This window comes from Pogoniulus pusillus, unplaced genomic scaffold, assembly GCF_015220805.1.
Source record: "Pogoniulus pusillus isolate bPogPus1 unplaced genomic scaffold, bPogPus1.pri S76, whole genome shotgun sequence".
NCBI lineage: Eukaryota > Metazoa > Chordata > Aves > Piciformes > Lybiidae > Pogoniulus > Pogoniulus pusillus.
In genome coordinates, this window is record NW_026974538.1 from 119496 (window position 1) to 135876 (window position 16381).

General features: G+C 64.1%; 2 protein-coding genes across 8 annotated transcripts in view; one reads left to right on the plus strand and one right to left on the minus strand.

Annotated features, from left to right (window-relative positions):
* The window catches only part of HDAC7 (histone deacetylase 7), a 47168-nt gene extending 40354 nt beyond the window's left edge, over window positions 1-6814 (plus strand). For all 5 annotated transcript variants that reach the window (XM_064141042.1, XM_064141045.1, XM_064141044.1 and 2 more), the window contains 10 exons: window positions 940-1047; window positions 2056-2111; window positions 2269-2356; window positions 3338-3457; window positions 3769-3866; window positions 4326-4444; window positions 4585-4718; window positions 4837-4921; window positions 5059-5197; window positions 5952-6814. In XM_064141042.1, the coding sequence (XP_063997112.1) occupies window positions 940-1047; window positions 2056-2111; window positions 2269-2356; window positions 3338-3457; window positions 3769-3866; window positions 4326-4444; window positions 4585-4718; window positions 4837-4921; window positions 5059-5197; window positions 5952-5997 (993 nt within the window). In that variant the 3' untranslated portion in view covers window positions 5998-6814. The remainder of the gene's footprint in view (window positions 1-939; window positions 1048-2055; window positions 2112-2268; window positions 2357-3337; window positions 3458-3768; window positions 3867-4325; window positions 4445-4584; window positions 4719-4836; window positions 4922-5058; window positions 5198-5951) is intronic.
* A 2187-nt stretch (window positions 6815-9001) lies between these two features.
* On the minus strand, window positions 9002-16381 carry LOC135173826 (twist-related protein 2-like). 3 transcript variants are annotated; one of them, XM_064141011.1, is made up of 5 exons: window positions 16027-16381; window positions 15278-15412; window positions 13744-13854; window positions 12308-13070; window positions 9002-10015 (listed from the first exon to the last, which is right to left on the minus strand). In XM_064141011.1, the coding sequence occupies exons 3-4, from the start codon at window positions 13822-13824 to the stop codon at window positions 12324-12326; spliced, it is 828 nt and encodes a 275-aa protein (XP_063997081.1). In that variant the 5' UTR covers window positions 13825-13854; window positions 15278-15412; window positions 16027-16381; the 3' UTR covers window positions 9002-10015; window positions 12308-12323. The 3 variants fall into 3 exon arrangements, with proteins under 3 accessions (XP_063997081.1, XP_063997083.1, XP_063997082.1); XM_064141013.1 differs by lacking the exon at window positions 9002-10015 and adding an exon at window positions 10031-10730; XM_064141012.1 differs by lacking the exon at window positions 9002-10015 and adding an exon at window positions 10857-11165.

Genomic DNA, 16381 nt, shown 5'->3' on the forward strand with positions numbered 1-16381 from the left:
CCTTCCTCTGTGCCCACCCAGGGCCTCCTCCTGGCACTGAGCCCCCAGAGGCTTTGGGCAGCCCTGGGTGAGGGCACCTCCATCCGTGGGTGAGTGGCATCGTGCCAGAGCTTCCAGAGGAGCTCAGCCACCAAGGGCCTCTCAGAGCCACCTCCCAGAGCCAGCTGAGGGCACAGCCAGGGGCAGCCACAAGCTGCAGTCCCCGCGTGGGGGTGGGGGCAGCTTGCCCACCCTGCTCCGGGCACTCTCTGGCCTCTCTGCCAGCTTCCCCCCTCCCCCTGCTGGTTTCTCCCCACTCACTGCAGTCTCCTCCCTCCCTCTCCCCTCCCTCTCCCCTCCCTCTCTCTGTCCTCTCTCTCTTTCAGGAGGGCTCTCACCCACCCTGTGCCATCCTGCTGCCTCTTCTGGTTCTTCTCTTCTCCTTGCCCCCCCCCACTCCTCTGCTGCTGGGCACCAAGTCCCCTCAGCCTCCTTCCCTTGCTCTGCCTCCCCTGTCCTGCCCCCCCCCCTCTGGCCTGTGCCCCCCAAAGGCAGGGTTGGGGGGGGGGCTGGCGGGCAGGGGGGGGCGGGGAAGGCTTTGGGGTGCCCAGAAGAGACCCTGAGGCCTCCAGCTCTGGCTCTGCCCCTGGCACACTCCTGACCAGCCCCAGGATGGTTTCTTAGCCTCTAGAATGAGACCTCCAAGGTAAAAACCCCTCCCGGGCACCCCTCGACCCCCACCCCAGGGCAGAGTTCAGCTGTTGGGCTGGGGCCTGGCAGCAGCTGGGGGGAGAGGGTTGGGGAAGTGCCCACCCAGATGCCTTCAAGCTGGTGCCCAACCCCCAGCCCTTGGAGAGTCTGGCGGGGGGGAGGGGGGTGGCTCAGAGGTGGCTTAGATCTTCCCCCCCAACCCCGCCCCGGTGTGGTTGGCACCTCCCGAGCGGTGCCCGCGGCCCTCAGGTGGACAGCGACACCATCTGGAACGAGCTGCACTCCTCCAACGCCGCCCGCTGGGCAGCTGGCAGCGTCACCGAGCTGGCGTTCAAGGTGGCCACCAGGGAGCTGAAGGTAGGGCGAGGGGAGGGCATGGCCTGGTGGAGAAGGTGCCAACGGCTGGCATCACCTGTTGGCCTGGCAAGGGAGGGGCTGTGGAGTGGCAGGGACAAAGAAGCTGGGAGGAGGGGGCTGAGGTGGTGATGCTGGTTAGGGGTGGGGGTGGGCACAGCTCTGCCGGGTGAAGGGTGCCAGGGGTGGTGGTCAGTGGAGCTGATGCCAGCTGGTCACAAGTGGTGCCCTCAGGACTCAGAGGATGAGGCACAAAGAGTTGTGCCAGCAGCAAGCTGGCAGCTGGCACCGAGCTGGGGGTGAGGAGGCTTTGCAGAGGGACTTGGGTAGGTTGGGGCCATGCCACCCTTAATGGGCATGAGCTTCAACGAGGCCCCAGGTGCCAGCTCCTGCCCCTAGGGCACAGCAACCCCAAGTAAGGCTGCAGGCTTGGGGCAGTGGTAGCAGAGAAGGGACCCGGGGGGGGGGAGGGTCGTGGTGGGCAAGCGACTGAAGGTGAGCCCAGCAGTGTGCCCATCTGGCAGAGAAAGCCACTGGCAGCCTGGCCAGGGCTTAGAAGTGCTGTGCCCAGTTCTGATGAGGGCACACCTGGAGTGTTGGGGGCAGTTTGGGGCACTTCAGTGGAAGAGAGGTGCAGAGGAGGGCAGGGAAGGGCCTGGAGGGACCGGGGGGGGCATCAGTGTGAGGAAGAGGAGGCTGAGGGCAGAGCCCTCCCCGGGACGAGGCTGTGCAGAGGTTGGTGCTGACCTCATGGCACAGGGAGCCAGGGACAGCAACAGAGGGCACAGCCTCAGGCTGCCACGGGGCAGGGGCAGGCTGGGTTGGGAGAGGTTTCTGCAGGGTAAGAGTGGGCAGGGACTGGCACAGGCTGCCCGGGGGGTGGAGTCCCCACCCGAGGTGTGTAGCCCCCACTCGTGGGGTGCTGCTGGGGCTGACCCCCCCGGGCAGGCCTGGGCTGGGCCTCTGCCCCCGCAGCTCTTGGGCTCAGCTGTGCCCCCTCTGTGCCCACAGAATGGCTTTGCCGTGGTCAGACCCCCCGGGCACCACGCGGATCCCTCCACGGCCATGTAAGGACCTCCCCCGGGGGGGCAGAATGGGAACCTCAACCCCCCCAGATCCTTGTCTCATCCACTCCCAGAGGGGAGGCTGAGGCCACTCCTGGGGGGCAGGGAGGAGGGGCAGGGACTCGGGGAGTGCTCACCAGCTCCAGCTGGCATCTTGCAGGGGCTTCTGCTTCTTCAACTCGGTGGCAATCGCTGCCAGGCAGCTGCAGCAGAAAGGGAAGCTCAGCAGGATCCTCATCGTGGACTGGGTGAGGCTCTGCCCTGGCACTCAGCCTGGTCCCATTGCTGCCCAGGATGTCCCCAGGAGCCACCCTCTGCCACCCCCTCCCACCTCCTCCCACCTCCTGCCACCCCCTGCCGCCTCCTGCCACCCCCAGCCACCCCCTCCCACCTCCTGCCACCCTCTGCCACCCCTGCCACATCCTCCCACCCCCTCCCACCTCCTGCCACCTCTGCCTTGCATCTGCGCCCAGGGAGCAGTGAAACCTCCTCCCTCAGGCCCTCAGGAGCCTGCCTGGAAGCTCCCTGGCACCTCTGGGAGCTCCTTGGTGTCTCTGGAAGCTCCCTGGCACCTCTAGGAGCTCCTTGGCACCTCAGGACTGGGGGCAGCAGGAGCAGAGCCTTAGGGGTGGGGATGCCCAGCCCTGGAGCAGGGTGGGAATCAGTGGAGCCTTGGAATGGGTTTGGTTGGAAAGAGCTCTCTCAGCTCACTGAGTGCCAAGCAGCAAACCAAGCCCACTGTGGGCACCAAACCATGGGCACAGGCTTCTTGGGCACTCCACCATCTCCCTCCCTGGGCAGCCTGGGCCAGTCCCTGGCCACTCTTGCAGGGCAGAAGCTTCTCCTCATGGCCAAGCTGAACCTGCCCTGGGGGACTCTGAGGCTGTTTCCTCTCCTCCTGGCCCTTGGCAGCTGTGCCCAGGTCCCCCCCTGGCCCCAGCCTCCTCTCAGGTCCTGGCACAGCCCCAGAAGCTCTGCCCTCAGCTCCTCTCCTCCAGCCTCACCCCTCCCAGCTCCCTCAGCTGCTCCTCCCCAGCCTCTCCTCCAGACCCTGCCCCAGCTCCGTTCCCTTCTCTGCCTCTGCTGCAGCTCCTCAGTGCCCTCCTGGCATTCAGGTGCCCAACCCTGCCCCCAGCATTGCAGCTGTGCCCTCCTCAGTGTGTTTGGAAGCTCCCTGAGGGGGTTGGGCAGCACCACTGAGCCTGGTGCCCACTTCTCTGCCCTCCCAGGATGTTCACCATGGCAATGGGACCCAACAGATCTTCTACAGAGACCCTGAGGTCCTTTACATCTCCCTGCACCGCCATGACCATGGCAACTTCTTCCCTGGCAGTGGAGCTGCTGAGGAGGTGAGAAGAGCTCTGCTGGGGGCAAAGCTGGCACCCAGGAGGGCAGAGCAGGAGTGGTTTTGTCTCTGCACCTCACTGGCCTCGTTTCCCGTTGAGCCCTGAGCCTGCCTGGGCACCCCCAGCTTGGCAGCAGAGCTGAGGGGCTCAGCCCTGAGGGAGGTGCTGCAGGCAGCTCTGCCAACCCGGCTGGCTGCTGGGGCACAGGCAAGAGGGGTTCAGGGCACCCACTGGGCAGCAGTCAGAGCCTGACACTGTCAAGGATGCCTGCAGGCCACATCCAGCCCTTCAGCTCTGTCCTGTGTCTCCTCCAGGTTGGTGCTGGTCCTGGTGAGGGATTTAACATCAACATAGCCTGGACTGGAGGCCTCGACCCCCCCATGGGTGACCCTGAGTATCTGGCTGCTTTCAGGTACCCTCCCTGCTGCTGTACCCACGCTGAGCCACTCTGGGCATGGAGGGTCTGGAAGGGACCTCTGGAGCTCACCCAGTGCCAACCCCACCCTGCCCCAGCAGGGCACCCCCAGCAGCTTGCCCAGGGACACAGTGCCCAGGGGCAGTTGGCAGCTCTGCACACAAGGAGACTCCACAACCTCTCTGGGCAGCCTGCTCCAGGCCTTGGCACCTTCACATCAAACAACTTTCTCTTCCTGCTGCCCTCCACTCTGTGCCCCTTGCCCCTGGGCAACACTCAGCAGAGCCTGGCCCCAGGCTCTTGCCCCCCACAGCTCCTTCAGCTCTTGCTGGGCACTGCTCAGATGCCCTCTGGGGCTGCTCTGCTGCGGGCACATCTCCCTCAGCCCCCTGCTCCTGCCAGGGCTGCTGCAGTGCCCACCTCAGCTGCTGGGCTCTCCTTTCTCTGCCCCTCCAGGAGCGTGGTGATGCCAATCGCCCACGAGTTCTGCCCAGACCTGGTGCTGGTGTCTGCTGGCTTTGATGCTGCTGATGGGCACCCCCCACCCCTGGGGGGCTACAAAGTCTCTGCAAAGTGTAAGGATCTGGCAGCAGCCTCGGGGGCTGCCCACTCCAAGGCTGGCACCCAGGGAAAGAAGGGGAAGACTTCCTTTGGTGGGCCAGGTGCTGTGGGGCAGGCAGAGGTTGCCAACCTCTGCTTGGGCATTGTGCTGCAGGCTTTGGCTACATGACCAAGCAGCTGATGAGCCTGGCAGGGGGAGCTGTGGTGCTTGCCCTGGAGGGTGGGCACGACCTGACTGCCATCTGCGACGCCTCCGAGGCCTGCGTCTCTGCCTTGCTGGGCGACGAGGTGAGAGCTGAGGCTGCAGGGAGGAGGAGGAGGAGGTGCTGCTGGCTGCCAGCCCGACCCCGGGGCACTGCACCCCCTTCCTCTTGACCCCCCCTCCGCTGGCTTCCTCCCCTGGCAGCTGGACCCTCTGCCAGAGCAGAGCCTGAGGCAGAAGCCCAACCCCAACGCTGTGCGCTCCCTGGAGGCTGTGCTGCAGGTCCAGAGTGAGTGTGGGGGCCAGCAGGGACCCTTTCCTCCCTCCCCCTCACCATCATCCTCCTGATGCCCCAGCAACAGAAGCCTGGGGGGCACCCTGGTGCCAGCCCCCGCCCCAAGCCCTGACCTTTGCCTTCCCCTGCAGGCAAGTACTGGGTGACCTTGCAGCGCTTCGCCCCCAGGCTGGGCTGCTCCTTCCTGGAGGCACAGCAGCGGGAGGCAGAGGAGGTGGAAACTGTCACGGCCTTGGCCTCCCTCTCGGTGGCAGTGCTGGTGGAGAAGAGGTGAAGGAGCCCTCTGGCTGGAGGGGTTGATTGATTGATTGATTGATGCCCTTGAGACCAGCCCCGGGAGCCTTTGGGTGCTCCTCACCCTCCCTGCACCCTCCCTCCTAGCAAGCACAGCACCAAGGGCTCATGGATGGATTGGGCCTGGAGGAACCCTCCAGAGCTCATCCCAGGCCCTCCAGAGCTCATCCCAGGGCTTCCAGAGGTCACCCACAGCCTCCAGAGCTCATCCCAGGCCCTCCAGAGGTCATCCCAGGCCTCCCAGAGGTCATCCACAGCCTCCAGAGCTCATCCAGAACCTCTTGAGCCTCCCCTTGAGTATCTCCAGAGCAGAGCTGGAGCCTCCAGCACCTCCTGGGCAGCCTGTGGCAGCACCAGGCCAGGACAGAGCACATCTGGAGATGCTGCAGCTGCAAGTGCCAACCAAGATGCCCCCACACAGAGCTCTGAGCCTGTCCCTCCCCAGTCCCCCGAGTGGGTGGTGGAGTGGCCTGGAGAGGACCTGGGTGGGCTTCACGGGGGTGGAATTCAGTGCTGGGAGCAGGAGCAAAGCCTCCTCCTGTCCCTGGGGCTGGGGGGGAGGTTGTGACCTCCTTTCACTTTGGTCCTCATCAGCAGGGCTCAGCCAAAGCCCTGGGGGAGCCTGGCAGCTCCTGGTGGGGTTGGGCAGCCCCAGAGGGTGCTGAGGGGGTTCTGTGGTGTGTGCCCCCCCCCGACTCCTCACCCCCTGTGCCACCTCTCTCCCTTTCAGGCCACAGGAGGAGCCCATGGAGGAAGAGGATGCCATGAACCAGTGATGGGCAGGGATGGTCTCTGCCCTCCCCTGCTTCCAGGCCATGGCTTGAAGTCTCCTGAGCCCAGGCTCAGTCTCTTCACTCCTGGCATTGCCACTGGCCCTGGCACTCCCACTCCCCTAAGCCACGATCGTGGAGGGGCCTGGACCTTTGGCTGCCACCTCTGCAGCCCCTGCCCCAGTGAGGAGCCAGCAGGAAGAAGTCTCCAACCTCAGGACCCACTGCAAAGCAGACCACAAACCTCCCTCTGCAGGAGCCCTGCCAGCAGCCACTGCCCAGCACCTGGCACCTCTCTGGGAGGCCTCCTGGGCAGGCCCTGCCCTTCTCCAGGGACCTTCACCCCTCAGGGGGCAGGGGCTGGAGGGGGTGGGATGGGTCTGCAGGGTGGGGGCAGAGCCACCCTCAGGACTGCACCCAGAGCTCCTCCAGCAGGCAGGGATGGCTTTGAGAAGCAGCCCTTGGGTGGCACCTGGCAGGGGCAGTGCCAAGGCCTGGGGGCTCGACCCAGGGCACCTAAGGGCTCTGTCTCGTCTCCTGAAGGCTTCCCTGGCTCCCCATCCTCTTCCTGGGCACCAGGTGGGAGCTGAGTGGTGCCAATGCCGTGGTGGGGATGAGCTCCTCTGTGCCACCAGCTGTGGGTGATGTGCCAGGGGGGAGGGGGGAGGGATAGGGAGGAAAAGAAGAGCTGTGGAGTGTCTGCAGTGCCCAGGCTGGCACCCGTGGGGCACCCATAGGGCACCCTAACCACTAAGCAGGGCTTCACCCCCGCTGGTGCTGAGGCTCTGATTTGCACTATATACATTGAGGTGTGCTAAAGTAACCCTGAGCTGCCTCCTTCCTTGCAGCCTGGGGAGCAGACCCCCCCGGCCCCCACTCCCACTCCTGCTCTGGTGCCCAGAGCCCTGCCCAAGGAGCTGCCACCCAGCCCTGAGAGGAGGTCACCTCAAGTGGGAGGAGGTGGTCCCAAGGGGGAAGTGACCCCAAGGGGAAGGTGACCTCAAAGGGAAGGGCACCCCCAGTGGGGAGGTGACACACAAGTGGGGGGTGACCCCCCAAAGGGGAGGTGACCCTCAAGTGGGAAGGTGACCTCAAGGGGAAGCCTTTTGCTGTGCCCCTGCTGTGTCCCTGTCTCCTCCCAGGGGGTCTGGAGGGTCCTGCACAGCTCCCACGGAAGTCCCTCCCAGCTGTGGGGAGGTTCATTTTGGGGTGAGGGGGGAAAAGCCACAGGGACCTCATGACCACCCCCAGGGAGGATACTGTGGGGCTGTTCCCAAGGTCCTGCTGAGGGCAACGGGGCTGGGGGAGGAGCAGCTGAGGGAGATGGGGGAGGGTGAGGCTGGAGGAGAGGAGACTGAGGGGAGAGCTTCTGGGGCTATGGCAGGGCCTGAGAGGAGGCTGGAGCCGGGGGGGTTTGGGCTCTATTGCCAAGGGCCAGGAGGAGAGGAGATGGCCTCAGGGTGCCCCAGGGCAGGTCCAGTTTGGCCATTAGCAGGAACAATTTCTGCCCCTTGAGGGCTGCCCAGACCTGTGCCAGGCTGCCCAGGGCAGTGCTGCAGCCTCCTTGCCTGGAGGGGTTGCCAAGCCTGCATCTGTGGTGCTGGGGCCATGGCTGGTGCTGAGGGCATGGTTGGTGCTGGGGCCATGGCTGGTGCTGAGGGCATGGTTGGTGCTGAGAGCATGGCTGGTGCTGGGGCCATGGTTGGTACTGAGGGCATGGCTGGTGCTGAGGCCATGGTTGGTGCTGAGGGCATGGTTGGTGCTGAGGGTATGGCTGGTGCTGCCCTGGGGGTGAGGCTTGGCCTGAAGGTCTCTTCCAACCCAAGTCTCTGCCTCCAGCTCCATTCCCTCCTGACCCTCCTCTGTCCCCTCCTCCTCCTCTCTGTCTCCTGCCTCTGACCCCCCCCAGACCTTTGGGTACCAATTTTTTGTCTCCCTTTTGTTTTTCCCTTTTGGGGGGGGTTGGAAGCTTCGTTTTGAACCAACTCAAACCTCGAGGCTGAAACCAACACAACAAAAATATTTTCAAATCATTTTTAAGGAGATTTTTTTCCCCTTCCCTTTTTGCTCTGAGGTTGGAAGCCTCAACCCTTCCTCCCCCGCCCCCCCCCCCCCGGGGCTTCTCTCTTTATTTGAGTTGATTTTGAGGCTGAAAAGGAAAATTCTCTTCCTTAAAATCCTCTTTTTGCTCTTTTTTCTTCTGCCCCCTGTGTAAAAAGAGTTCCCTGAGGAGCTCCCAGGGGGGGTTGGTAGCTGTGGGAGGCTGCTGGCAGCTTCCCTGCTGCAGACTTCATCCTGGGCATAGCAATTCCCAACTCGAGGCAAAGGAATTCTGAGCTTTTTCCCGAGCCTTTCCCTTGGATTTTTCTGCTGCAGGAAGCCCACCCCCCCCCCCCCCTCCCGGAAATCCCAAACAGTTCCCCAAATTCTCTTTGCCTTTTTCCTGGCCTGGTCTAAGAATCCAAGGGGCAAAGCTCAGCGGCTGCGGGAGGGGCAGGAGCCTGCGGGGGGAGGCTGCTTCCCTCCTCTCCACTCCCGCAGGGAAGGAGAGGATTGGAGCCTGGAAAACCCCAACCCTCCCCCCCCTCCCCCACCCCGGGCTCAGTGGGACCCTCTGGAAGTCCTGAGCCTCCCCTTCCAGAGTCTCTGCACTCCCCCTCCAGCACTCCCAGCACCTTCCCCCCATCTCTCTCACCCCTCCAGCACCTCTGCTTCCCCACCCCCAGATCCTTCTCACTCCCTGAACCCACCCCTGGGTGAATTCCTGCTTGGAGCAGATCTCCAGTTGGACAAGGTGATCCCTAGAGAGTCTCCAGCACCTCCTCTCCACCTCTGCCGCCCCTCCAGCACCTCCTCCCCATCTCTGCCGCCCCTCCAGCACCTCTTTCCCACCTCTGCCGCCCCTCCAGCACCTCTCACCGTCCCTGCCGCCCCTCCAGCACCTCCTCCCCACCTCTGCCGCCCCTCCAGCACCTCTCACCGTCCCTGCCACTCCTCCAGCCCACCCTCAGCATCCCTCCAGCGCCTCTGCTCCCCCCCTCCCTAAATCCTTCTCGCACCCTGGGTGATTCCCGCTTGGAGCAGAAGCTTTCCAGCCGGACCAGGTGATCCCCGGAGCTCCCTTCACACCATTCCACGACTCTGGAGCTGCACCGCTCCTGAGCTGGCCCCTGGCTGCCTCCGTGCCCCGTGGGAAGGGGCTGGGGGTGACATTTCCACTGATTTCCAAAGGCTTGTTCCAGTCGGGCAGGGGCTCCCGAAGCGCGTCCGTGGGGTGGGAATGAGTGGAGGCTGCCCTGAGCCTCACGGGGCGTAGAGGGGCTCAGGGACCTCCCCCCCAGCCCCCGCCCCCAAACCTCCTCCATGTGCCAGGCAGCAACTGCAGCTGTGGCACCGTCGCGATGCTGCCTTCAGAGACCCCCTCCGGGCCAGAGCCTCAGGCGCTGCCATTCCACACCTCCGGGGACAAGGTTTAGGAAGCAGTGAGGGAGATCTCAAACCCTTTCCGTTGTCCTGCTGGGAATTGTCCTGCCTGCTCCTGGCAGGAAGCAGCCTCCTGTGTCGGTGCGGGAAGGCAGCAACTCCCCTGGGGCAGGAGAGTCCTCTCCTGAGAGTCCCAAACTAAACGAGAGCCTCCGAGAGGTTCTCCCACGCAAAACCCACTCGGGTCCTGCTCCCTCTGCCCCAGCCCAAGGCTTGGGATGGAGGCTGCTGCGTGGGGCCGGCGCGCTCCGGTGGCTCACAGAGGAGGCTGCTGGAGGAGCGCAGGGTGCCCGGTGCAGGGGGCCCGATGCAGGGGGCCCGATGCTGGGGGCCCGGTGCTGGGGGCTCGGGGCCCGGGGCCCAGTGCAGGGTGCCCGGTGCTGGGGGCCCGGCGCTGCGTGTCCGTTGCTGGATGCCCGGTGCTGGGTGCCCGGTGCAGGGGGCCCGGCGCTGCGTGTCCGTTGCTGGATGCCCGGTGCTGGGTGCCCAGGTGCTGGGTGCTGAGCTGCTGTTTCCTTCCATCGAGGCGGAGGTGTGGGCCCTGCGGGAGAGGGGGAAGCAAGCAGGATCAGTCCCGCTGGGAGGCACCGAGCGGGGATCGGCTCGGAGGGGCCAGCCCTGAGCTTCCCGGCACGGGGGAGGGGGAAACGCTGCGCCGGGCCGGGAGAGCCACGTTTGGTTCCTGCCTCCTCAGCCTCATCCGCAGACTTCGTGGAATTGCCCGGGAAAAGTCCCCGCAGTGGAGCCTGGGCCCGGGAGTGCCCCAAAAGAGCTCAGGTTTACCCCAAATGTGCGTCCCCAGCAGGACGGAGCAGCCGAAGTGCTCTGCTCAGCCTGCCTGCCCCTCCCCGTGAGGGGGTTCCTCTCCCCCGGAGGACGTCAGGGTTGGTGTCCCCAGGGTGGGTGACACCATCGGGGGAGGTACCTCCCTGAGCACCTGCAGGCGATGCTGGGTGCCAGCCTGATGCCAGGGGCTGCGGGGAGGGTGAAGCAAGCACAGGAGCAGGGCAGTCAAGGCTGAGCTGGACCTCGGGCAGCAGAAAAAGCCTCCTAAGGAGGCTCCAGCAGGTGGTGAGGACCCAGGCATGGGTGGGAGCAGAGAAGTTTCAGGCCCTGTGCTGGCCCTGGCACTCTCTGGGCTTCCACCCGCAGGCCTCTGGGCTTGCTCCATCAGCCTCCACCCCCACGACTTTCTGCTTCTCTGGTCCTTCCTTGGCACACAGCAGCAGAGACCTTCAACCCTCCCCAGAGGAGCCCTGGAGGAAGGACAAATGAACCCTGCAGCCATCCACACCCGGGGCACTGCTGAGGCCATGTAGACAGGGCTGGCAGGCTGCTGGGGGCAACCCATGTCCACTCTCTCCAGCACCAGGAGCAAATCCCATGGATGGCAGAGGGAGCAGAGCTGCTGCCAGAGCCATCAGGGCATGCAGGCTCACATGCCCAAGGATTTGGGCCCCTCCTGGGAGCTCAAACCAAAAGTGAAAGCTCAGTGGCTCCTTGTCACCCACTTTAGACCAGACTGGAGCTTGCTCAGACCCAGCCTTGGGCACCTTGGGTCACCTCTGCCAGCTGAAGCAGCTGGCACACAGCTCTGGTTGCTTGGAGGCATTTGCTGCCAAGCAGCTCTGGAGGGGAGGGCAAGGAGCTATCTCCCCAGGCTCCTGTGCTCTCCTGGTGGCTTCAGCACCCTGCAAGGGGAGGAGGTTTATGATCAGGATAAGGAAGCCAAGCAGCTGCCTGCCAGAGCAGACCCCAGGCAGGAGCAGCAGGCCCCAAAGGGAAGAACTTTACCCAGGGGCTTCCAGGAGACACAATTTGGGGAGGGCAACAGGAGTGAGCCACTGAATCCAGGGACGTGAATGAAGGGCAAAGAAAATCAGCCCTTGCCCTCTGCCAGCCTTTCCTGCCTGGGCAGCCCTCAGCAGTGGGGGCAGGGAGAAATGGGAATCCCGCTGTAGGATGAGGGACGGGGGTGGGGGGGGGGGTGGGGGGTGGGGGGGGGGTGTGTCTGCCACCCCCTGTGCCAGGGCAAGCATAGGGCAGAGGTGAATGAGTTGGTGCCTGAGGAACACCAGAAGCCCTGATCCTGTTTGTGGGACTCAGCTGAGACTCTCCAGAGCTGGGCAGAGCTCAGGAATGCCCTCCAGAGCCTCCATCTCTTGGGCTGCATCAGGACCCTTCCCCCTGCACTTCCTTCTCCGGACACTAAGCTCAGGATCCTGCCACCCTCTGCAGCTCTGCTGGCGACTGGAAAGACGCTCAGGAGGTGCCTGGATGGTGCTGAGGGCAGCGAGTGGGAAAAGCTCCCTGCCCTGGCGCCGTGGCTCACTCCCTGCAGGGCAGGACTCCTCCGCGCCCAGAGGGACTGTGGATCTCGTCGTGCTTCGGGAGAGAGCTGGGAGAAAGCCTGGCAGGATGGAGGCCCCAGGGCTGCCCAGTGTCACCCGGGCAGGCAGGACCAGGCTGGGCTCTTCTTACCTCCCTCGGGTGGCTTTAACGCCTGGGGTCACCCGGGGAGATCCTGAAGCCTTCATTCCAGACCTTTCCCTTGTCCTGCCCCCACCCCACATCCCCTCTCAACTTGCTGCGCGAAGGTTCTGCCACTTGGACCCTCCCCAGGCTCGGGAACCGCCACCCCCAGGCCCGACGGCGTCGGCCGCGGCTGGGCTGGATTAGCGCGAATGGCTCACACGTGGAGGGCGAGGAGGGGCAGGCGGCGGAGCCTTCCTCCCCAGCGCGGCGAGTCTGAGCGGGGGAGGGGGAGATGAGCGGAGACCGGGGCTGGGGGGGGAGCGAGAGCCGTGGCAGTAGGGGAGGGGGCGATACCTACCCACCCCGGGGGGGGCTCATCGGGACGCAGACATAGCCCAAGCCCCTTCCATCCTCCAGACGGAGAAGGCGTAGCTGAGCCTCTCGTGTGCCAGGTGGGTGCAGCTGGCGCCCCTGTGCCCCAGCTCATCGCTGCGCAGCACCTGGCACAGGAAGTCGATGTAGCGAGCAGCCAGCTTGAGGGTCTGGATCTTGCTGAGCTTGTCGGAGGGCAGCGTGGGGATGATCTTGCGCAGCTCGGCGAAGGCGTCGTTGAGGGACTGCGTTCGCTGCCGCTCCCGCACGTTGGCGATCACCCGCGGCGAGTGCAGCTCCTCGAAGGGCCGCGGCGGTGCAGGGCTCCGCCTGCTGCGCTTGCCCTGCGGCGAGGGGGGCCCCGACCCCCCCCTGCTTTTGCCCCCCTGGGCACGTTTGCGGAGGCATTTTCTAGGCAGCCGCCCGCCCTCCTCTTCCTCGCTGCTGCCCTCGGGGGGCTCCTCCTTCATCTCCTGGGCGCCTCGAGGGCCGGAGGTCGGCTGCGGGGAGGCTCTCAGGGGATGCGGCGGTCGAGGCGCATGGGAGAGGCGAGGCAGAGAGCAGCCCAGGCCAGCTGAGGAAGGGGCACAGCCTGCGGCATCCCAAGCCCCAAACTTCCCAAGCCTCGATGAAGCCTCCAGGGAGCTTGGGGTGGATTTTCCTTTGGGCACCGGAGGGGCTTCGGGGAAGGACTCTTGCTGATAGGGTGAGGAGGGCCATGGGCGGGCCAGGCGCGGACCAATGCAGCCCTGCAAGGTGATGCAAACAGCAGCGGAGCTTATGGGTTCCAGATTTCCTCCTTCCCTCCTCCAGCGACACCCCCTAGCCCTCCAGCGCTGCTGCCGCTGCTGCTGCCTGCTGTCAGGGGATGGCAGGGGACATCTCCCCTGATAATGTGAGCAGCAGAGGTCAGGCCAGGCTTGGGCTGGCTCTTGGTCAGTCCTTGGGCCCAGCTGGCCCTGCAAAAGCCAACCAGAAATGGTCGTGGGCTGGGTTTGGAACAGGAGGATTTCACGCGGGGGAGATTCAAGGGGGCATGTGGAGCACTGGATGCTTCAGGGTGCTCCATCCAACCCTCCCTCCATCTCCATCCCTTCATCCACTCCTCCATCCCTCCTCATCTCCAGCTCTCCATCCCTCTCCAGAGTCCTTCTGGGCCTCTGCAAGTGCCTGAAAGGAGCTTGGGGTCAGGGTGGGGGTTGAGCTCTCCTCCCAAAGCAGCAGCAACAGGCCAAGAGGAGATGGTCTCAAGCTGCCCCAGGGGAGCTTCAGGTTGGCCACAAGAAACCATTTCTGTCCCACCAGCATGGTCAGGCACTGGCCCAGGCTGCCCCCAGGGAGGTGGTGGAGCCCCCATGGCACCCGGGGCCACGTTTTGGCACTGTCAATGGTTGGACTCTGACCTCGCAGAGCTTTTCCTACTTGAAGGGCTCCACTTTGCTCCTTCTCCTCTCCAGCCTGCAGCTCATCAGCTCCAGGCACTCCTCTGTGGGCTGCCAGCATGGTCAGGACACCAACGAGCAGCAGAAGGTCCTGATGGGGACAGGCAGTGGCTGAGAGGGGCCTGGGGAGCCAGAGAGAGTGCAAGGCGGGGAGGGGAAGGGGCCTGTGCCTGGTCCTCCTTTGCTGCCTGGTTTTGGGCTTTGCTGCCTTGGTTCTGTCTCTAAACAGAAGAAGTTTGAATCTCAGCAGAGGTTGGCATCAGGCACAGGCAGGCAGGCAGGCGAGGCTGGCACGGCCGTGCTTGGCACGCTGGAGGGAGAGGAGCAAGACAAAGGCAGCTCCAGCTGCACCCTCAGCCACTCACTGAGAGCTGGTGGCTGGGTCAGGGCTGTGCCTGGGCCGTGCCAGGGGCGTGCTGGGGCCGTGCCGGGGCTGAGCCTGGGCTGTGCCAGGGCTGTGCTGAAACTGTGTCTGGGCTGTGCCAGGGCTGAGCCTGGGCTGCTCCACAGCTGTGCCGGGGCCGTGCCGTGCTAACGCTGCCCATGTGTGAGCATCGCTTTGATGCCTTCTGTCTGCAAACCATTCCGAGCGCAGATCAGAGGCTGAGCCCCGATGCGGTTGGGTTATGTCGGGGTTGGGGGCGGGGGGGGAGGTTTTTTTCGTCTCTTTTTCGGGTTCCTTTCCTTCGTCAGGCGAAATAAATAAAGAGTCCTCTCTCGCTTCTCTTCTCCCGCGTGAAGAGAGGGAGGCTGAGGCTAAGTCACAGGGAAGATGAAAGGGATCCAGGAATAGGCTCCGCTGCTCCCCGGGGGGCGGTGAGGAGGGGCCGGGAAGCAGCTTTGGCTGCCGCAGGTTTTTCTGGTTACTGCAGCCGCGGAGTGGAAACAGCTGCGGTGCGAGCGGCGCTTCGAGGCTTGCGCCCGGCAGAGCCTTCGCTGCAGCAGCCGCGGCCCGGCCCGAGGCAGCGAGCAGGGCTCCGGCGGGAGCGGTCTGCGGGAGGGTGGCGGAGGGCTTTGATCCGAGGGACGGAGGGAAGGAGAGATGGAGGAAGAGATGGAGGGGTGAAGGAAGGAGTGCGTGGATGGAGGGTTGGAAGGAAGGAGGGAACGAGGGATGAAAGAAGGAGATATGGGGGGATGAAGGGAGGAAGGGATGGAGGGAGAGAAGGAAGGTTGGAAGGAAGGGGAGAGAGACAGAGTGGTGAAGGAGGGGGTAGGTGGATGGAGGGTTGGAGGGATGGCAGGATGAAGGGAGGGACAGATGGAAGGATGAAAGAGTGGAGGGAGAGATGGAGGAATGGAAGGATGAAGGGAGGTAAAGGAGGGAGAGATGGAGAGAGGGCAGGAGAAACAGAGGGATGAAGGGAGGGAGGAATGGAGGCAGAGATGGAGGGATGAAGGGAGGGGTGTGAGGGTGGAGAGATGGATGAAGGGAGGGGGAAGGGAGGGGTGTGAGGGTGGAGAGATGGATGAAGGGAAGGGAGGGCTGAGCGTGGCCTGGGCCAGTGACTCACTGTCAGGCGCAGCAGGATCCTGACCCTGCGGCTGGCTCAGCAGGAAGCCTCTTCCCATGGCTCTGTGCAGCAGCTCAGCTGCTCCTGGGCTGACTCACTTCCAGCCAGGAGGTCCAAGAGCCTCCAGCCCAGCCTCTGGGAAGGACACTCAAAGAGTTACCTCCTGCTCTTGGGCACTGTTGAGGTTTAATCCCCCCTGGAGGTACCAATGTTGCCTGCACCCCCCCCTGCAGAGGCACCAAAGCCTCTCCATGCAGCCATGCACCCCCCCAGAAGCAGTTTCTGAGGTGTGGGAGCTCATCAGAGGCCAAAGGGCATCCCTGGGCTCCACACCAGCCCACTCCTCCCGCGTCCTGGCCCTCACCTCTGGCTCCCCACGTGCCCACTCCTCCTTTGGCATGGGAAGAGACCTCTAAGACCACTGAGCCCTCAGCCAGGACAGCACCAAACCACAGCCCTGAAACCCCTGCAGGGGTGGGGGCTCCACCTGTGCCCTGCTGCTGCAGCCCCTCAGTGTCCTTGGAGTGAGGGGCACGAAACTGATCCCAGGATTTGAGACTGCCAGGGGCACAATCCAACCTCTGGGCACCTCATGCAGCTTCAGCTCCACTTTCATGCATCTCTGGGGGCTTGCTCATGCACCCTTCACACCCCCCCCCAGCCACCCTGTGCATGGCCATGGTCTTCATCATCCCTTCTCCTCCTCATGCCATGACAAAGTGGATTCTTTGCTCCCCTGGAGCCCTCACCCTGCTCTCTTTCTTCCAGTGGCACTGGGTTGAGGGCAAGGATCTCATTTTTCATCTGCAGTTGCTTCCCCCTGGGCAGAACTGGAGAGGATCCAGGAAGCCAAAACCCATCCTGGCCTCCTTCTGCCCTTTGCAGGGAGCCACAAAGAGCATCAGCTGAGGTCTTCGTGGGGAGGCAGCAGTCAGCATCACCACTAGCAACGAGACAGACTTCCCACCCCCTGCTCGGGATTGCAAAAGAGCCTCTGGAAGGTGCTGGAAGGGCAGAGGCTGTCCCTAGGAGGTCTCTGGCCAAGAGCATCTCCCCAGATGGGAGGAAACATTTCTCTGGGTGTTGCTCAGCAGCAGCAACCAA

What these genes read in the sequence shown, in the direction of transcription:
- LOC135173826 (XM_064141011.1), bottom strand. Translation starts at nt 13,824, where the DNA reads ATGCTGGCAGCCCACAGAGGAGTGCCTGGAGCTGATGAGCTGCAGGCT. An exon ending in AGCAAAGTGGAGCCCTTCAA is followed by an intron (nt 13,071 to 13,743) that starts GTAGGAAAAGCT and finishes ATCACCTTGCAG; the next exon opens with GGCTGCATTGGTCCGCGCCT.